At 33.4% G+C, this 22,671-nt stretch overlaps 2 protein-coding genes across 2 annotated transcripts; both read right to left on the bottom strand.

Moving 5' to 3' along the window:
- Positions 1–5,551: 5,551 nt before the first annotated feature.
- On the bottom strand, positions 5,552–7,120 carry LOC125856146 (receptor kinase-like protein Xa21). The gene is made up of 3 exons (XM_049535702.1): positions 6,574–7,120; positions 6,134–6,307; positions 5,552–5,898 (listed from the first exon to the last, which is right to left on the bottom strand). The coding sequence occupies exons 1-3, from the start codon at positions 7,118–7,120 to the stop codon at positions 5,552–5,554; spliced, it is 1,068 nt and encodes a 355-aa protein (XP_049391659.1).
- Positions 7,121–7,147: 27 nt separating this feature from the next.
- Positions 7,148–12,743, bottom strand: LOC125856145 (leucine-rich repeat receptor-like serine/threonine-protein kinase RGI4). Its single transcript, XM_049535701.1, has 3 exons — positions 12,740–12,743; positions 9,916–10,162; positions 7,148–8,366 (listed from the first exon to the last, which is right to left on the bottom strand). The coding sequence occupies exons 1-3, from the start codon at positions 12,741–12,743 to the stop codon at positions 7,148–7,150; spliced, it is 1,470 nt and encodes a 489-aa protein (XP_049391658.1).
- Positions 12,744–22,671: the final 9,928 nt, after the last annotated feature.

Raw genomic sequence — 22,671 nt, 5'->3', positions numbered from 1 at the left:
GTTGTTACTATATATGCACTTGGAAACAGACTGCTTCAAAGCTTGGTTTGTTTTTCATCCGGGGAATACAAAATAATATTCTTCTAAAAAATTGGTGTTTTGTACTTCTATTTTTATTTTATTTTTTATTTTTTCCAGATTTCACTGTATAGTTAATAACACTTGTGAACATCTATTATCTAAGAAGATTTTTATATGTAATATATAACTGAGAGATATAGTAATCACAACATTCGTTTAAGAGTGAATATGTTAATAAACCACTCAAGTATTTTCGTTTTGCAAGTTTAATACATATTCTACAAAACCCATGAACTCATTTTAAAACTTCATGGAGAAGGAATATGACATTTAATGTGAACATCCGATAGTTTAGGTATGAAACTCGCCAAATAATAAAGTAATAGTTTAAGCTTGGTTTGTTTTTCAAATGTATTACTTAATTCCATTATTGTATATAGGGATCACAACCCTTTAATGATAAAAAAGTATCTACTTTTAATATAATACAATTAATTAAATAAATAAGATAAATATTTTAATTTGGAGTATTATAGTAATTCAACATTTAAATTTGGAAGTTCACGCTTTTAAGGTAGTATAGATATAAATTAAAAAACTTGCATTAATTTATATGGCCAGAACCAAGTGAATGGGAGGTCAGGCAGTGAACAAACACAGGTCATGTTTGAAGCAAGTAAAAAGATACCGTTCAGGCGGATGTACTTAATAATAAGGGTAAAATCGGTATGAAATGATAAATTATCTTTTGTTTTTTAAAAATAATTTGATAAGTAAAAGTAACCATCTATTTTTAATGTTATGAACAAGTAAAATTGAATGGAGGAGGAATTAATTAGAATTAATTAGCTCTTACAGTCTTACCTAATCCAACTAATGTCAACAACCATCTTTATTGCAATAATAAATTTCCTTTGAAATTTAATGTCATTTCCTTAATAAGGGTAAAATCGGTATGAAATGATAAATTATCTTTTGTTTTTAAAAAATAATTTGATAAGTAAAAGTAACCATCTATTTTTAATGTTATGAACAAGTAAAATTGAATGGAGGAGGAATTAATTAGAATTAATTAGCTCTTACAGTCTTACCTAATCCAACTAATGTCAACAACCATCTTTATTGCAATAATAAATTTCCTTTGAAATTTAATGTCATTTCCTTTGAAATTTACTACACAATAGTTATTTTAATGTCATTTCCTTTGAAATTTCTTTTGGAGCAATTTCGCGGTAGTTTCCACCGTCAATTCTAAATATTATACTTGTTGAAATTTCAAACAAATTAATTTTTTTTTTACTTGTTGAAATTTCGGGTGATTGTCTTTCTACTTAAAACTTTTAGCTTATTGATGAGGATTCAATTCTCCACATTGTAATCTCCGCCAGCCCATCTAGCTTATGCGGATTCACGTGAACACATACCACATTATCTAAATGGCTCAAGTCATTGACAGCCCCTTAAAGTTGCCCGCATAATTCACTTAGACACTTCAACTGAGACCTTTACCTAGTTGACACTTTAATATTGGCGAATATTTATCTATTGAACATCAAATGACAATTAGCTTTAAAAATATTGTGCGTGTAATTCACACACATTATCTTGATAAAATCACGAATAGAATTATGACACATGGCACATGGGCCTAAAATTTTAATTTTGAAAAATAAAATATAATTTTCACCCTTTAATAAGCTAGAAAATTAAATTAATATAAATGATAAAAAAGAAAATCTCTCTCCCCCACCCCACCTCATCTAACCTATTGCCCTTTCTTCTTCATTTTCTTCCATGTGATTCCGCCATCACCATCCAACCATCGATTCCTCTGACGATCAAGAAAAAAGAAAATATGTCCCCCACCCCATCCCGAATACACCCACCTAAACCTTTCCTCTTTCCTTTTCTTCTCCTGTTAATTGTTTTCTATTCCTCCGGTGATTATTGAGATTTTTGAAAAAATAATTTACGTCGATAAATTATTTCGAAATCGACAATGAAGAGAAATCAAAAGTATATCAAAAAAAACGTATATCATTTTCAATAAGTTTAAAGAATGGTGATGGTTGCTCAATGAAGTTATGAAAATAGAGATACATAAATGTCAATAGACTTTTTGACTTCAGTGGTCAATTTTTTTCTTTCTGCTTGCAAGTTCGACTATTTGTCTATAACAAAAAACGAAGAAAAAAAAAAGAACAGCAAAAACAAAAGGCAGAGAAATTTTAAGTCTTTAAAATTGGGGGTTGAAGAAGAAGAGGACTGGTACATGGGTGTGGGGGTGGGGTTATTTTAATCAAAAGATTAATGTAATTAAATTAATTTTTCATTTATTTAGTCAATACATGCCAAGTGTCAAGAAAGAAGGTACAAATTTATTTTCAAAAAATAAAAAAAATGCATTCAAGCGCTCAATTGCTGAGATACACTTAGTTTGACACATCAGCGTTTTGTGTTTAAACAGGTACATGTCTTGAACAATTTAAGTGTTCAATAAGTACAAGTCATAATTCAGGAGTCTAAGTGAATTATGCGGACAACTTTAAGGGGCCGTGGATGACTTAAGTCTTATTAAATTATGAATATCAGAATTTTGAACATGATGAACTCAATTGAATGCATTGTAAAAAAGGTATGTGAAAATTAAATTTAGACCATATTATAAGGTTACCAATTCTTCTATGGAAGTGATGGTTGATAACTCTAAAAAGAATTTGACCATTACGATCAAGATATTGGAAAAGAGCCATGAGCCAGAAGTTGTAGTTTCAAGACTTAGTCCAACTACAACTCATGATATTGACTTGGGCAGTGACATGTTTGACGGAGATGATGAGGAGGATATGCTAGACATATTATTTGGTAAGGTAGCCAAGAATGGGGAGATCTCAACTAAGCAACGAAGAAGTGGAAGCAACATAAGCAAAGAGAAGACACATGAAAGGCAACATAGTTGGGATGGTTAGGTGATTGAGGAATTTATTCTAAGGCACCTATCGATGTGATTGGCAAAACAAAATCATATGACAGTTTCAACAACAACAACAAGATCCAATAAATCCAGTAATTAGTAGAGGCATGCTACCTTATTAGGATTAGTAAAATAAGGAATAGGACCCTTGCTTAAAGATCTTTTTTTTTTTATTGTTAATAAAACTAGCCTTAGGCACACCTTGCATTTCACTTTCTCACATTCAATTTTCATCCCAACCAGCTGATTTGTTCACTAAATCATTGCCTCTGCATCACACCTTATTGGGCAAGTTGGTTGTATTCTCATCCCCTCCATCTTGATGAAGGGTGTTGGTGTGAATATTGATCTGCTCACTAACGAAGACAAGAAGTACAAAGAGTACTGGGCCTCCGCACACAGATTCAAATGGCTTGTTGGTTCTTCGATTTGGTCTTTTGGGGCTCAGTTGGTTAACAATCTCAGCCAACAGTGGGATGAAGTATTATAAGCTAACTTACTTGTACTAGTTAACTACGAATAGGATGTATACACGTCTTGTTAGGAGTCTTTTCTTTGCTATTAGTAAACTGTTAGGATTCTTTTTCTTGCTGTATATATACAAGGCCTTGCACAATAGAAAAGATCAATCAAATATACAAGAAAAGTTCCGCATATATATACCTTTTGTTTTCTTACAGTGAGTTATTCTAAAGTAACTGAAGTCTTAATCTATAGCAACTGCTGAGTAGCACGTGCTCTGTAACCATATATGAAAAAGTTGAGAAATGTTTTTCCCCTATAAAGAATACACCCTTAATTCTTGCTTAACTCAACAAATACCATTTTGCAATGAGAAAAGAACATCTAAACATATTTTCAATGAAATTGTTAGATTATTTTTGTCGCAATTAAACTCAGGATTATAGCAGAAGCCTCACACTAACCTTTCCAAAGGAAAACTGATAATAAAATACCCTTCACTTATTTTTTGAAGGGTATTTCTCCAGTTATGTTGTTGACAGAAATGAATGAATTTTGAGTTCTGTGAGTTGGCAAATGTTGGAAGGAATGTGACCAGAAGTTAGATTGTGAGATATACTTAGAAACTCCAGATTTCACACCATCGGAATGAAAGAGTGTTACGGGAATGAAACATGTTAATTAATTATCGACCAAGGACGACAAAAATGCTCAGAATACCAATTCTTCTTTGGAACTCTCTGGTGTTAAGATAGGCTTGTTGGAATTCTTGTCCAGGTAAAGTCCAAAGAAGACAGTAATTAGTACAAGGAAATGAAAAGTGCTCAATTCACTAATTGTTTTATTACATTCAAAAAACAAAATAGTGCAGCTAAACACCATTATTTCTGGTTTCTTTCAAGCATTCAAAACATAATCACAAATAGATAGGTCCAAAACCACTCAAATGAAATTACAAACTTCAAGTAGTACTATACGACAACTTTATTGAAGAAACAAAAATAGTGCAGCTAAACACCTTTATTTCTGGTTTCTTTCCTGCATTCAAAATATAATCACATATAGATAGAGTAAAGTAGGTCCAAAACCACTCAAAGACTTCATGTAGTATTAAAAAAGAAACCAGGTAAACAAAAAGGATCATATTGATTTACAGCTCAGAAAAGAACACCATGACTTCTATGTTTCCAGAAATGCGTTCTTGATTTTGTTAAGCCTCTTCACTACATCCTTCATAGTTATTCTTGATTCTGGCGTTTCCTTTGTGCAATCTAAAGCCAATTCTATCATGGAGGCTATGCATATTTCACTTTTACAAGTGATTTGTACTTCCTCACAAAAAAGATTGACATCCACAACGTCCATCATACTCCTGAAAATGATAGTGTAATCCATTTCCTCAAGTCAAGATTTCCATTGCATATCTCTTCATCTTTTCGTCAAAACCTCCATCAACATGATTCCGTAGCTATAAACATCACCACTAGTGGACACTATTCCCTCCGAGCCATATTCTTAGAAAAGGAAAGAAGAAAAGTTACTCAATTGAAATACAACAATAATTCTGCATAAATAAAGACTTGCTCTTTTTCTTTTTAGACCTTAGAGAGGCTTAATTATGCTAAATCCAATACCTTGTGTAGAAGCTGTAACAATCACCACTTTCCCTTCAAGTTTGGGGGTCAATCACTAATTATCGATGGCTCACTGGACTAACGTTAATACATGAAAAATGCCTAAAATCCTGTTTTTGTGATAGCGAGTCAATGCGATGTTCCTCTGATTTTTAAAAGCACATTTCCTGTTCTGCATCTAAAGTCCAAAGAATACAGTAATTAGTACAAGGAAATGAAAAGTGCTCAGTTTATCAAAAAAAGTTTATTGAATACAAATAATGAACATAAAGCAAAATAGTGCATTCAAAACATAATTACAAATAGATAAACTAAAATAGGTTTAAAACACTCAAAATGAAATTACAAACAGTATATGACTCCAAGTAGTACTATACGAAGACTTTACTAAAGAAACAAAAAGCATCATATTAACTTGCAGCTCACAAAACAACACCATCCAAACAGATGCTGATCACTTCTATGTTTCCAGAAATGTGTTGTTTATTTTGTTAAGCCTCTTCACTACATCCTTCATAGTTATTCTTGATTCTGGCGTTTCCTTTGTGCAATCTAAAGCCAATTCTATCATGGAGGCTATGCATATTTCACTTTTACAAGTGATTTGTACTTCCTCACAAAAAAGATTGGCATCCACAATGTCCATCATACTCCCTGAAAATGATTGTATTATCCATTTCCTCAGGTCAAGATTTTCATTGCATAGCTTTTCATCTGTTGGCCTTCTTTTGGTCAAAACCTCCATCAACATGATGCCATAGCTATAAACATCACCACTAGCAGACACTATTCCCTTCGAGCCATATTCTTAGAAAAGGATTGAAGAAAAGTTACTCAGTTGAAATACAACAATAATTCTGCATAAATGAAAACTTGTTTTTTTCTACTTGTAGAATTTGGAGAGGCCTAATTATGATATAAGAGAAAATCAAAGAGAGTAGATTTTTTTTTATACCTGGTGCTATGTATCCAAGAGTGCCCAATGTCTCGGTTTAAGCCATGAACTTGCTTATGGCTAAAATTTTAGAGATTCCAAAATCACCAACATGAGCCACCATATCTTCATCCAAAAGAACGTTGGCCGGCTTTAGGTCGCAATGAACTATTGGAGTGACATGACCATGATGTAGATATTCAACTGCCATAGCTGCATCAAGCATTACAGTGACCCTTTGATGAAGGTTCAAGTGGCGATCTTCTTTGTACAGCCACTTTTCTAGATTTCCATTGGGCAAAAATTGCAGAACAAAGGCACTTATATAGTCACTAGAACATGTAGTAATCACTGGAACAAGATTTATGTGTCTAACATTTCTCATCACTTCACATTCGGTATCAAACCTCTTGCATACTTTCTCATTTTTCAAGAATTCAAGCTTATCAAGTTGGCAAAGGATAATGGAATTTGGCCAAAAAATAAATTGTTGGATAGGTCAATATACTGCAGGTTTTGGAGTTCCCCCAATCTGGTTGGTATCACACCTGAAAAGTGGTTATTGTAAAGATATAGTTCTACAATGGCTTTCAGTCCTCCAATATCTGATGGAAGTTCTCCCTCTATTGAATTCTGTGACACGTCTAGATAGAGAAGACCACTCATCTTCCAAAGGCACAATGGAAATTTTGATGAGAATTTATTAGGACCCAAATAAAGCTTTTGAAGCATGCTAAGATTTCCAAAGCATTCTGGAATTAATCCAGAGAGCTCATTACCATCCAGATATAATTGAACCAAATTCGATAAATGGCATACCACCTCTGGAATACGTCCCTGCAATTTATTGTTATATAGAGCCAGCCCTTGGAGTTGTTTAAGCTTACCAATCTCAGAAGGAATACTCCCTGTCAAGTTGTTTCCTTGAAGGCTTAGGGATGTAAGACCGGTCATGTTGCCTATACTTGTGGGGATCAGGCCATTGATGTGTTCATCTGCTATATGAAAGTCTTCAATAGTAGATGAAAGATTCCCAATAGAATTGGGCAGAACGGCATTCAATGGATTGTTACCCACTTGTAGATATTTCAACATCTTACAGTCCACCAAAGAATTGAAGAATCACAACTTATGCTCTGTTGGTTTATTCGTATATAGGAGCGGTGCTCGCAGCTCACGGAGATTCCCCAAATTGTTACGAATAGTTCCTGCAAAGAAGTTCTGTGCTAGATCCAGTATCTCAAGCTTAGAAGCATTTGTTATGAACAATGAAATTTCTTCTTCCAGTTGATTGTCTCCCAAGATAAGATCCTTAATGTTTGGAAGAGGAAGACCTGTAGTGGTTGGAATTCTACCTGAGAGGTTATTGAAACTGAGATCAATTATTTCCAAAGAAGATATGTTGAAAATATCCTCTGGAATTTGACCAATAAGATTATAATTCTGCCCAAAGTTTAATTGCCTCAAATTTGATAGCTTCCCTTGTTCTGAAGGAATTTGCCCCACTATATGATTGTTTTGACAATAAATATATCGCAGGGTGGAAATATTTCCCAATGAAGTGGGAATAGCCCCTTTTATTGGATTGTCGCCAATCAAGAACGTCTCGAGCTTGGATAAACAACCAATATTTCTTGGTATGTCTCCAGTTATATTGTTGAAAGATATGGACAAAACTTTGAGCTCTGTGAGTTGGCATACGCTGGAAGGAATGCAACTAGAAATTTGGTTGTTAAATATACTTAAAAAGTACAGATTCGACACATTATTCCCTTCATCTAGCAAGAGAGGACCAGAAAGCCTATTGAATGACAGAGATACGCCAAGTAGCGACGAGATATTAAACAGTGTACTGGGAATGGAACCTGTTAATTGATTATCCAACAAGGACAAGTCTGCAAGTTGGCTCAGATTACCGATCTCCTTTGGAATGTTGCCGCTGACTCTATTCCCAGACAAAATGAAGTTCATCATTTTTGTGGCATTTCCAACAGAAGGAGGGATCATACCCGTGAGGCTATTGTTGGTGAGATCCAAGACTTTGAGTTCGGGTACATACCATGGCCCTTTCCACATTTTACCACTGAGTTCATTGAAAGCCAATGAAATTACTTGAACTCTCCGGTTTTGAAATAGACTTGTTGGTATACTTCCGTTGAGTTGATTGTTTTTAACATCAATCACTCGCAAGCGAGGCATTTGGCCAAGTCCAAAAGGGATGCCACCGCGGAAGCTGTTGTTCTGGAGATTGAGAACACTGAGGAAGGACAAATTGGCCAAAGACGGGGAAATTGTGCCTTGAAGTTGCAAATTAGGAAGAGCCAAGGCCACAACCCTTTGGCTTTTTGGAGTGCAAGTGACACCAAACCAAGAGCAAAAAGAGGTATTTTTGGTCCAATTATTGGCCAAAAAATGAGTGGGACTTGTAACAAGATTTCGGAAAGCTAATAGAGCTTGTAGTCAGTCTCATTTGAGGAAGCAAATGATACAGAAAGTTGAATTAGAAAGAGAAGAATCAAGAAGACAATGTTCCTCTTCATGATATTACTATGCACTTGGAAACAGATTGATACCTTTGTTTTTCAAATGTATTATGAAGTAATCTCACAAGTATATGAAGTCTTACCCTTAACTTTTTCCAAGCCTAAATGCTTTTGATTATCTCATTCAAGTTTCTGCTTTTGTTTAAAAGGTAAGAAATCCATCCCCACTTGTATTTATTTATAAAGAGTATCAGTTAGTGTTTGACTAATTGATTTGAGAAGATATTAAACATTCCCACAGTCTAAGATAAGATTAGAAAATATCATGTCGTTTGACCTTTTGTTACTGAGACAGTACAAAGTTTATGTGTGAAGTTTTACTAATATTAATGTTGGAATATATGCGTTCACTCAACTATGATAGGACCAGGTCCTTAGCACGATTTACAATGACAAAAGCAGATAAATGTTGAATGTAAATAAATACTGAAAGTACAGATTGTACACACAACTTTACGTGGAAACTTCCTTGCTCAAGGGAGTAAAACCACGACCTGTCTCACAGGGATTTTCAAACTGCTTTCATTAATCTTCACAAGCAAGAGTAAAACACAGTTTACAACTTGAGATTAACCTACTAATCTCCACACTAAGTAATATCACCTATTACTTAATTGAGCCTAAGCAAATACAACACTGCCCACTATACTAATCCTGACTATTAATATAGATTGTTGACACTCAATTTTGACATTCCACAATATAAATTAATCATTGAGGTTCTCCAATTTTCAAATGATTTAAAAATTTTAGTTTTATAAAAATTTCAAGAAAATAAAATAAATATAGTTTGCAAGTTATCTTAAATAGTTTCGTCATTTTTTTTATAATTTTTAAATAATATATATATGTTTTATATAATTAATGTATTTCATGAAAATTCAAAAATCGTCTCGAAAAGATTTTATATTTTATTAGTGATGGTTATAATTTTGAATTAATGAGTTTCAGGAAATTCAAAATACTTCCAAGTTATTTTTAAAAGTAATTTTGTCATTTTAAATAATAAATATGTATATTTTTACAATCACGTTATTATATAAATGTTTGAAAATCATCACAAAAGATTTTACATTTTAGTTAAATATTTTATTATTTTACTTTAAGTTATAGTTATATTTTTAAGTTATTAGCTTATAATTAAATTAATTATTTTAGTTCGTTAAAGGTAAGAAGCTCATTAATTAATTATATTAATTTGTCCTATTTAAGTTTTAGTCGAATTTGCTAATTAAACTCAATTTGGCTAACTTCTCAACTGAAGTTGGTTAAGTCTGTAACCCTATGGCCCTTTTATTAACTACAAATCTAACCCATTTGGAGACCAATTTTGGGCATTCTGTTTACCTCTTTTCAGCAGCCCAATACCTCAATTCCCAGCCCACCAATTCAATACCAAACAGATCCATTCCACACAATATATACAGCATACCCAAACAACAATCCAACGTTCCATACAACAACAGCAATACCAAACTGACCCGACCCCCCTGCACATGCTTCTTCTTCACGCGAAAATCCCCAGCAAACTCGGAAGATCTCACCAAATCGCAGAGAACCCTGACAACGTCAACATCGGCAGTACTCGCCCATCCTTTTTTAAAAAAAAAATTGAAGTAAGAATCAGTCTTTTCCCTGATTTTGAGCAAGGATTTGAGGATATTGGTATGAATTTCGAATTCAAATTCTTCCTTTCCATCCGATTTCCCCCCAAAATGATTTTCTTTTCCCCTATATAAACTCTCGACCAATCAGTGTTTGAGAGGGTTTTTTGAGATACTGATTTGGGTTACCCAAAACAAGGGCATTTTTAGGCAAAATTCTCGACCAAAACAGAGAGGATTTTTCAGTTTCTTTTCCTCGAATTCGGAGTTGTTTTGCTTGCCGAAGCTCATTAGAATCGATTCGGGTGGTGGAAGTTCTTCGCGGTCAAAGCTCGTCGTCCCAGTCGCTACCCCGAAAAAGGTAATGCTTTCTCCTTTACAATATTCTCCTCGCCTCTTTTTCTGTTTCAAGAAAATAATATTTTTCGATGTCGGAAAAGCCTTAGTATGTGGTTGTTTGTTGTTAGTTATCGTTGGTTTTGTTGATGTTGCAATGTGATATATTTGTTCTTATATGATTCCATTATTTGGTCGAGTCGAAGTTTGTAATGTTTCTCGGTTACTCTTTTGATTTATGTTCTTTCTTCCTCTTCTCGAAGCTACTGCTTGATGTCATTGGGATTTGGGTCTGTATCGTCTCGTTTATACGGAATTTAAGTGTCAAGTGTGCTGCGTTTGAGATTGTTACTATTTAATGTTATGCATATAGGCTTAAGTTTTTTTTTCTCAAAATCAACTGATATGTTAATGCTGATATATATGGTGTAGTTGGATGCCTGTTCCAATAGCTCAGTTTTATCTATTCCTTAAAAGTCTATGTGGTCTTTGTGACTCGTTTAAATCAAGTTTGTGTCTTCATACTATTCAAATTTCAGTCGAAAATGGTTACATTTTCAAGTTTGAGTCGGTGTAAAATCTGAGTTTCTTGTTTTATTGATTTTCAAATCTTAGTTCTGTTGGAGTTTAATCTTTAAGATCATTTGAAAGATGGCTTTTGTTTTCAAATCTCAGTTCATGTTTAGTTTCTCTTTCCATTAATGCAAAGCCAAAATGTGATTTTATATGGATTTTCATATCCGATTGTGTTGCCATTAATTTTTACCTTTTCTTCTGCTAAAAATGAAAGTCTCGTTTCAAGTTGCATATTGTCAATATGTGGTCAACTATTTGATTACTAGTGATAACAAGTGGTTTGTCTTGTTTCAGTGGTAACATGTCTTTCTTATGATATGTTCATTGTTTCTTACTTTGTAGGATTAATTACTTATTAATTTTGGATGAATTCAAGCATAGTAAGCCGTACAATGTTGACATTGATAGCTTTCTCACTTGTGTAAACATGTGTGTATGACTCCATAGTGTGATATACCTTGGCCCCTTTTTCCTAATTAATTAAGTTAAAGTAATCTCTTATTGTTTAAAGACAAGCCTTTAAGTTGAGTTTCTCGATTGTTTTACTATATAATTTGCTCGATAAGTCTCTTTTGGTATTAGTTTATGTATGAGTCTGCTTGGTCCAATTATATAAGTCTTTGAGATGCACACTTATTCTCTAAGTCATTTGCTAGTGTCCAGACTTAAGTTAATTATGTATTTTTCTTGTTAAGTTACTAACTCTTGCTCTTTTGCCTTGAACCCCTTGTTGTCGAGTGAGTCCATTGAACTTTGCTTTCTCCCTTTCCGCATATCGATTGGGCCGTAAAGTCCCAAATCCACTTTCTTGCTATAGCCACCCCCTATTCCGAGTTAAAGACTGATGAACAGGTGTCGGGAAAGCCATACAAGGCGGGATATTGAATTCTCAAGTCCCAAAAGCCCAAAAGGAGGTTTGTATACAGCCGTATACATTCAGCATACATTGATATATGGGTAAAAAAAATGGAAAATACGGGGCTGAGGCAAAATACAGATGTTCGGAAGCAAGAAATACATAGAAAGGGATGATATACATGCTGATATACATCAAGTGTATACAAAAACGGGTTTAGGATTAAACCCCAAAAATTTTAGTGAAATTGGCCCAAAAGGAGGCCCAAATTCAATTTATCCCTTACTCTTTAATTATTTAATTGTGATTATTTATTGTTTGTTGTTTAACTCTAACTTTATAATTGTAAATTAACTTAGTTGAATTCCCCAAAAGACGAACTATTTCTCTGTGTTGTTTTGTTTCTAACAAATCTCATTTTATCAACTCTTGTATTTTCATTTATAATCTTTAGTCAAAACTTTTTTTAGATTAGTTTAAAATAGTTTTTCATATTTTGATTAACCAAAAAATGACTCAAATAAAAACCAACTAATCTAGTTTATTAAAATTCTAATTACTTGTCTCTAATTCAAATGTTTCAATTAAGGTCTCATTTTCATAAAAAATAAAAATTGCTCTTTGTTTAACTATTTTCTCAAAGTTACTCAAATAGTGTAAATTATTATTATTTTTTATGTTAAATCATTTTCCTAAAGAATTAGTCAAAAATTATTTTAGTCAAGTCGTAGGATAACTGCATGTTAGCAGCTACTTTAAGTGTTAATACCTTCTTAGAGTAGAAATAAGAACTTCTTACCCATTTTCTCTAATTTTTTAAAAATTTAATCTGTTAAAGTCTTTTTTTTAAATTAAGTTTTTTTAATTTCTTTAAAAAATTAAGTAGCGACTATTTTCTAAGTATTTTTCTCAAATTGTTTTATACTTAGAACATTTCAAAAAGTGATTTTTTTATAGATAGTAAAATTACGGCACTAACATAGACTTTTAGTTACTCACAACTAAGTTCTTACAATTATCCACACAAACTTGAAACGTTTCTATCACAAACAAAACGATTCCTACAATATAAGCACGATTACAAGCACTCAAGGTAACAACTGGTACAGAAAGCAATAATACACTCTATCAGGTCCCTGTTGTTTTGAAGCTTGAATATCTCTCTTTGAATGAATGAATAATTTTGTTGTTTGTGAGTTGAATATATCAACCATGAAGAGCTATTGTCGAGCATACAAACAACCTCGTCCGTTCTGATTGGTTCAGGACACTGGCATCTCACCAACCTTCTAACGCAGACAACTTTCCAGCTGTACAACATATGACCCTCGACGAGCATACTCTACAGGGGACCGGGTCTCTGCACTTTGTGAGGAGATCATCAAAACATCTGGGAGCATTAACACTTATCAATTAATAATAAATAGTGGACATGAACTTATAATTTCAAATCATTGAATAAAAAGAACTATTTAATTTAAAATAAATCCAATTCGTAGTGGTTTACTGCTGCATTTTTGGGCAAAATATGTGGCTTCATGTTGATGAAAATCGAGGTATTTTGTTAGTACATGTTACAAATGTTTGGTGAGCACACATTGGATGGCTCAACTTCATCAAACAACACTTTCCTTTGCTAGATAGAGAAGAAGATGTGTTTTAGGGCTTCTTTATGTTTAAAAGATAAATTGGGTAGGTCAATGTTATAGATTAGATCGGGTTATATTATTGGCGTTGGGCAAGTTATATCTGAATTGGATTTATTTGAAGGAAAAATTACTTATATACACATTTTTTTCCATAATTTCCATTATTCCCTACCAGTTCTAAAATTTTTCCAACATTCCTTTTTTTAAGCACTCCCCAATACCCTGTTTATCCCTTCCTGATTTCAATCCACAAATCTCTCTCATATTTGTTCCCATGATCTTTTCAGTTAATTACTCCATTAGTTTGAAATTTGAAATTATTCTTTTTCCCGTTAAAACGATTTCAATGTGAAATAGGTATCTTTCTCTTCTTCTCCAACTGTCTGTTCATCCATTGTTTTTCAATTTTCTTTCTACATCAAATCGCTGATAAATATGGAAGATCATGTCAAAACGATTTCAACGTGAAATAGGTATCTTTATCTTCTTCTACAACTGTCTGTTCATCCATTATTTTTAATTTCAACTTTCTTTCTTCTTATACAAATCGTTGATAAATAAGGAAGATGCAACATCTTTTAATCTTGGTTTGACACAATAAAACGGACCTAACATTGGTTGTGTTTTTATTACGAAGACATTGGTTGGGCTGAAAATAGATCTAAAAAACTTCATGATCCTTTAGTAACGACGAAGGTAAACATTGAAAAGTTGAAGAAAGATGACCCTTCATCTTCGAAAGCACAGGTTGTCAAAAAAATCCCAAAAGGAGGGGTCGAAAATTTGAAACTAACTGATACATTTCATACCTTTATGTCTTAATCACCCACGCCTCTATAATGATGCATTACAAAAAATAAGAAGAACGAATTAACATGTACTTGATACTTTATAATAACCACACATTGACACACAGATCTAAAAAACATATGCGGCAAACTAGTAATGTATCAAGTTGTAACTAACAATGTATCATGACTAATATATTAACAAACTACAAAAAAAAGGTATGTATCTTAATTACCCATGCCTCTATAATGATACATTACAGAAAATAAGAACAACGAATTAACATGCATCTGATACTTTATTATAACCACATATTGATACATAGATCTAAAAATCCAACACATATGCGGCAAACTAGTAATGTATCAAGTTGTAACTAGCAATGTATCATGACTAATATATTAACAAACACATTCAAAAATATATTTGAAAAAATGTGTGTCTTAATTACCCATGCCTCTATAATGATACATTACAAAGAATAAGAAGAACGAATTAACATGTAAATGATACTTTATAATAACTACACACATCACAGATCAAAAAAGCCAACGCATATGTGGCAAACTAGTAATGTATCAAGTTATAACTAGCAATGTATCATGACTAATATATTAACGAACACATTTTCAAAAAGTAAAAATGGTGTATTATAACACAATAATTATGGTCACATATCTTTTGTTATCAGATATTTTAACTCGAAATTTGAAGTTATGATTTATTTTGTCTTTTGCTATTATAGCCACTAGAGTAGCTTTTCTATTTTGTATTTTGCCTTCACATCTGAATTGTTTGTATCAACTATATATATTGCTATCTGTATGTAATAGGAATCGTCAATTTTCGATTCAACCATGGTAAGAGCATGTGCGTCCTTTTTTCCCACTTTGAACACACAATTGCACGCATCAAAACTTTGTATCTCTTCATCACTTTGAAAAGTTTCTTCGACGAATAGGAGGCGGATTTGAATTTTGAATTTCTTCGTTCTGTTAGGATTAGCATCTGTCTAATTGATAGTAAGAAGAAACGTAAGCATAATTTATGGGATTTAATTAGATTTTCAAATTTATTTCCAGTTTTGGCTCAACAGACTGGCACTTATTGTAGGGTAGAATTAATGTATCCAGACAACTAATTATGTATCCAGATGACTGATATTTTAAGAGATTTATATAAAATAAAAAATAGTAGGGATAGAATGTAATTTAGGTCTTACACTATGGGATTTATGTAAGTTATACTTATTTTAAATTGAATAGTTCTTTTAATCCTATTTGTCCATGTGTCCTTTATTAGTTATAAGGGTATATTTAGCCCGAAAGTATAACGAGTGGTATATTTATTGCTAATAGTACATGGATATATTTAGCCCTTTCCAATTATAAAAAGCGGTATAAAGGTAATGGGGAATGAGCTTGTTAATAGTTTCATTTTTTGGGGTACAAAAATGATTTTCCTTTTATTAAAGGGAAAAGACTGGAATATGTCATCGAAATTTGAGAAACGGCTCATCTATGTCATCCATTAAAAGTTTGACTCGTCTATGCCATTTTTGTCTGAGAAAAGGCTCATCCATGTCATTATTTTCTTCTATTAGAAAACTAGGAAGAGATCAAGATAAACATAAAAGAGTTTGGGAGGTAATAAACTTCTCACTAAACTGAAACAATGAACAGCCTTTATAAAGGCAATACACGTCCTACATTATCTCAACCAATAAGCCATAAAAGAAATTAAAATTGACCTACTAAGTCACACGTTTCCAGTAGCTTGGAAATAGTAACCATATACCCTTAAAACTAGGAAAATAGAAACTAGCTTAATTAATTAAAATATCTAATAAACCCTCCTTTAAATTGATACGTCTACGACTTCAGCTTAATAACATCATTCACTGTAGCTCTCCCTTAAAGTTCAAACTCCAAGTAGCTTCCTTAACTTTCTGAATGTTGCCAGCTTCAGGGGCTTAGTGAAGATATCAGCAGCTTGGTCTTCACTTCTACTGTAGACAACATCAATAACTTTCTCCGTCATGAGATCTCTCAAGAAGTGAAACTTAAGATCTATGTGTTTGCTCCGTCCATGTAACATTGAGTTCTTTAAAAGCTTAATCGTTGAGCCATTGTCACAGTAAATCAGAATTGGTTCTTGTTGTTGAACATGAAGCTCAGCCAATATCTTCTTCAACCAAATTGCTTGGGTAGCGCACAAAGTTGCAGCTACAAACTTTGCTTTTGTAGTGGACAATGTAACAATTGGTTGCTTTTTGGAGCACCAAGAAACAGCTCCAGATTCAAGCATAAGCACATAGCCTGAAGTGATTTTCCTGTCTTTTTTATCTCCAACAAAATCACTATCTGTAAAGCCAATTAACTCTGACTTGCCTTCTTTCTTGTAAAGTATACCATAGTCAGTGGTACCTTGTAAGTACCTGAGAATTATTTTAGCAGCCAACAAATGATTGAAGATATTAAATTTTGAATACATTATGTCAGGCTTGGTGATTGTTAGATACATCAGATATCCCACGAGTTGTTTGAAAAGAGTGTTGTCAATCTTCTTTCCTATAGGATTCTTTTCCAATTTCAGTCCCAACTCAGTTGGTGTTGTGACAGAATTACAACTCTGCATTTCAAACCTCTGTAATGTTTCGTGGACATATTTCTTTGTAAAATAAAAATTTCACTACTTGATTGCTTTACTTCAATGCCCTGAAAGTAATGCATCAACCTAAGATCAGACATATCAAACTCAGTCATCATGGATAGCTTAAATTTTTCAAGAAATGCAGGATCACTCCCGGTATAAATTAAATCGTCTACATATAAGCATACAATCACAACTTTCCCATCCTCAAGTTTTGTATAAAGTGTATGCTCGTCTGGACATTTTCTAAAATTTTCCAGATTAAAATATGCATCAATGCAACTATACCAAGCTCGGGGAGTTGTTTTAGCCCATATAAAGCCTTTTTCAATCTATAAACTTTATGCTCACTTTCATGCATCACATAACCAGGAGGTTGATCAACATATACCTGCTCTTGCAGCTCTCCGTGCAAAAAGGATGATTTTACATCTAGTTGATAAATCGGCCAATTGTTTTGAGCTGTCAATGCCAACACCAATCGGATGGTATCAAGTCTGACTACCAGAGCAAAAACCTCCTTGTAATCCACACCATACTCTTGATTGTATCCTTTCACCACTAAGCGCGCCTTGTACTTATCAACTTCACCAGACTCATTGAGTTTAATTTTATAAATCCAGTTAATTCCAATCGATCTTTGGCCTTTTGGAAGATCTGTAAGCTCCCAAGTATTGTTCTTTTCAATTGCGGCAATCTCAACATCCATTGCTTTCTGCCACTTTACATCTTTATATGCATCCTCAAATCTTACGGGATCACAACCAGAAAATAAAGCTAAATATGTAGATGAATCTTTATTTCCAGATTTTTCATTTCCACTCACCTCATAATCTATCATCCATGTTGGCCTTCTTCGATTTCGTTGAAGTTGGAAGCTGGTGCCTTCTTCAATTGGTCCACAAATATTCGAGTGAACCAGCTCTAGCTGCCTTTTAGCTCTCCATGTTTTTCCTTTTGGAAAGCTATCATGAGATTGCTTTCCAATGACACAATCTTCACAAATATCTATAGGCATATCAAAATTAGGAAGACCCGTAACCATCTTCTTTTGCTGCAACATTTTCAGTCCTCCAAAATTCAAATGCCCATATCTGTAGTGCCAAAGCCATGCTTGACTATTCAACTTTGTTGAAAAACAAAAACTAGTAGAGCCTATATTATGCATATCAAGTGGGAAAAGCTTATTTGTCGTCATCTTAACTTCAGCGATCAATCCAAGATTAGAATCTTGGATCTTGCAAATCCCATGCTTGATAGACACCTCGTAGCCGTTCTCTTGAAGTTGACCCACACTGATAAGATTAGTTTTCAGGTCTAATATAAAGAAAACATCAGAAATAATTTGTATAGATGAAAACTTTGTTTGGAGTTTCACCTTCCCTTTCCCTTTGACAGCAATACGGGAATCATCCCCAAACTTGACTGTTGTGCGAAAAGTTTCATCCAGTTCAGAAAATGCAGATTTTTCTCCAGAAAAATGGTTACTACAGCCCGTGTCTAAATACCATAAACTTTTGTGGTATTGTTCTGAAGATTGGCTCACCATTAACAAAGAGACCTCCCCCTCCTCACTTACTTCTACAAAATTAGAGTTCTCCTCACATACATTTTTCAGATATGTATGACATTTAGAACAGTAATGACCATACCTGGTGCATCTATAACACTCGATATGAGACTTATCTGCAAACCTTTCCTTCCCATTGGACAAGTGTCGTTGGTCACGATCATGTTGGCCATTCTTTTTTCGGTTTCCCTCTTCAATTTTTTCTGAGTTTCTTCCTTACCACTTGCTCCTTCTGCGCCCAGAATCTTTTGAGGTTGTGGTTACTTGTAATGCTTGCTTTTCTACATCATGTTGAACAATCTTTTGTTCATGAACCATCATAGAATTTTGTAATTCATCAAGTGAAAGAGTATCCAAATATTTGGACTCTTCAAAGGAGCAGATAATAAATTGAATTTTGGCAACATGGACTGCATGATCTTCTCAACAATGGTGACGTTTTCAAGCCTCTCTCCATGAATCCACATCTTGTTGGCAATTGTAATAGTGCGTGAGAAGTACACCGACACCTAATCTCCCGACTTCATACGCAAGGTCTCAAACTCACCTCGTAGAGTTTGAAGTTGTGCTCACTTTGCCCTTGCATTTCCCTGGTACTTCTTCTTCATGGAGTCCCAAATTTGCTTTGGCGTATCCTTGCAAAGAATTGTTTCCAATATTGAACGATAAATGGCTTGAAAAATATAATTCTTCGCCTTCAAATCTTTCAACTTCAGTGCTTCAAGCTCTGTTTGTTGAGCATTTGTTTGAACAACACCAGCCGCAGGTTCTTGGAATCCACCATCAACGACTGCCAAAACTCTTTGGACCTCAAAAAGTTTTCCATCAACATACTCCAATGGTCATAATGACCATCAAAGCGTGGAATAGAAAGTTGAACAAAACTCTCTGAAGCCATCGCTCACTCAGAAATAAAACACGTTCACCCTCACTGGCTCTTGATACCACTATTAGAAAACTGGGAAGAAATCAAGATAAACACAAAAGAGTTTGGGAGGTAGTAAACTTCTCACTAAACTGAAACAAGAATGGCCTTTATAAAGGCAATACACATCCTATATTATCTAAATCACTAAGCCATAAAAGAAATTAAAACTGATCTACTAAGTCACATGTTTCCAGTAGCTTGGAAATGGCAACCATATACCCTTAAAACTAGGAAAGCAGAAACTAGCTTAATTAATTAAAATATCTAACATACCATACCTCAATTTCTTTACAATCAACTTGGTCCATTGACACAAATTCATCATCTTCTTCTTCATATTTTTGATTCAGTGTTGTTAGATACAATTTCTCTTACTTCCCCTTTCTTTTTTGAACTCGCTTGAACCATCCTATTTTTGTTCATTTCTTTTGAATTAAAATTCTACAAAACTTGTTGCATCTTCATTTACAAATGGAAAAAAAAGTACAATAATTCAAGAAAAATAGTGAAAAGACGATTTTGCTTAAAGATGAGTTTTTTAATGAAAGTCAAAAAGCTTAAATAACATTGTTGCTCCCCAATATACACGCAAGTGTACGTGGTTGCTCAAGTAATATAAATTCTTAAAGAAACGAGTTATCGTTCCCAAGGGACTTATGATTAACTTATATCCAACACTTAACTCCACAAATAAAATAGAAGTAACCGTTTCAGAGATGGTGATGATTGTTCACTACTACTAATTATGAACTAAATAAACGTTGTTGACACCGAATTTTGACCCTCCCCGATAATAATTATTTTGCGAGTTTCTTAATTTTCAAATTACTTTATAAAAATTTAAATATTTTTCAAGGTCACTTTAAGTAATTTTAGTCGATTTTTATAGTATTTTATAATTATATATATAATTAGTGTTTCTTAAATATTCGAAAATCGTCTCAAAAAGATTTTATTTTAATTAAATCTTCAATTGGGTTTAAAGTATATTCGTTATTTGGAGTTATTTAGCTTATTAGCTTAATTATTTTGGAAGCGTGTTTTATTGGTTTACTAACTTAGGTTGTGGTTATAATTTTAAATTACTAGTTTATAATTAAGTTAATTATTTTATCTTGTTAAGATTAAGAAGCTCATTAGTTAATTATATTAATTCGTCTTATTTAATTACTAGTCGAATTTACTAATTAACCCAATTTGACTAAATTGTTAATTAATTCTCTATTGCATACCTTAGCCAAATCTAGCCAATTCACTCAATCCATTTTAATTGATTATTTTGGGCCTTTTTTTTACCTCTTTCAGGCGATCTAAACCCAACACTCCCAGCCCAATACAATACACATACACTCCAACAACACTCCCAGCCGACCCATACATACAACAATACAATAATACTCATTCAACCAAATATCCAGCTAACAATCCAACACCAAACCGACCCCACCCCAATGTTCTTAGTTCTTCTTCTTCCTCCAACAAAGACCAAAAACGCAAAACCCAGCAGCAAAAGCCCAAAATCGCAACAGATGTGGCCCCAACAATTCCTCACGCGTGAACCACTTCAGCGAGTGAATCAATTCCAGCTCCAACGTTCACAGACAGAGTAGCACTGCAAATTCCTTGTCGTTTTCTTCATTTCCCTCTCCCACATTATGACTGTAGCAGCAACAAGTCACACGTTTTCATCCTTGTGGTTGTGGGATGATGCCACGTCGAGCAGTGGATACAAGGGAGTCGATTCGCCCTTTCCTCTTTTGGAATGGGTCAAAATCGCAGGGAAAGGTTGGCTCCCAAAATCAACAAGTATTCTAAAGAGCATCTTGTTTCCAGCTTCTTCTTCTGAACACTACCCCCGCTGCCCGTCAAAATTTCTCTAAGTTGCTGGTAGTGGAATAGAACGCCCCAAGCTCGTCTTGTCTCAGTTCCTGCTCCACCGAAAGGTAAAGTTCTTTCTCTTTATGCTCTTTCCCGTCTTTGAAATAAAACTCTCGTGTGTTGTTTTCTTGATACCGACTGTAAATTCTATCTTGAGTGTATCCAGCTCTTTGTGTTAGTGTAATCTTCTCTCGTTTTGTCTCCTCATAATCATGACAGCAAGTAGGGGTTGAGTATTAGTGAAATTTTTATTTAGTAGGCTATAGTGTCGGTTGACTCATTGATTCATGGTATTATTTGCATAGTAATTTGGTTGGTTCTGTCTTTAATAGTTTGACATTTTGGTTAAAATTCGGACAAACATGAGTTGTGTTACTCGGTTTCTCCACCTTTTTTTTTACTGAGAGTTAACACAATATGAAGTTAGTTGCTATCTGGATGACTTGCCTTTGTTCTTCCCCTTGATTATATCCTGTTGACAGCGATTTAGCTTAGATTTAACTCATGATACCATGTTCAATCTTAGGCTATTGTATATTGTCATTTAGGCAATGTTACTTTTATTTCTTTTCAACAAGTAACCCCCCGTCCTTGTCTAGTCGGAAAACACCTATTTTGAAAATAGTATGTCGTTTAATTTAGTCATTGGTTTGGTATTACTATTCAATAGTGCTAATTCTCTCTGGATATTTTATTTATATATGTTTGTTTGTGCTAGTGTCCAGCATGATAGTTTGAGTCATAATTGTTCTTAGAGCCTGTTTGGATGAGCTTTTAAGCTGGTCAAACTGGTTTAAAAGCCAGTTTTTGACTTATTAAAGTGTTTGGCAATTATCAAAATGACTTATTTTAAGTCAGAAATGACTTATTTTAAGCCAAAAGCTAAAAGCTAGGTGAGGGGAGCTTTTTTTTTTTAACTTAAAAGCCCTTTTATGTTGATCAAGTATATTACCTTTTTGCCCTTAATTCTTTTATACAATTCCCAAATTGCCCATATTGAATTAACCCTAACATCTATTATTATTATTATTATTATTGTTATTGTTATTGTTATTGTTATTGTTATTGTTATTGTTATTGTTATTCTTAATATTATTGTTATTGTTATTATTGTTATTGTTATTGTTATTTTTGTTATTGTTATTATTATTGTTATTATTAATATTATTATTATTGTTATTATTATTATTGTTATTGTTATTATTGTTATTATTATTATTGTTATTGTTATTATTGTTTTTATTATTTTTTTATTATTTTTTTTT

This window comes from Solanum stenotomum, chromosome 2, assembly GCF_019186545.1.
Source record: "Solanum stenotomum isolate F172 chromosome 2, ASM1918654v1, whole genome shotgun sequence".
NCBI classification, from domain to species: Eukaryota; Viridiplantae; Streptophyta; class Magnoliopsida; order Solanales; family Solanaceae; genus Solanum; species Solanum stenotomum.
The sequence above is the reverse complement of the archived record's forward strand: the minus strand, read 5'-3'. Positions and strand labels throughout refer to the sequence as shown.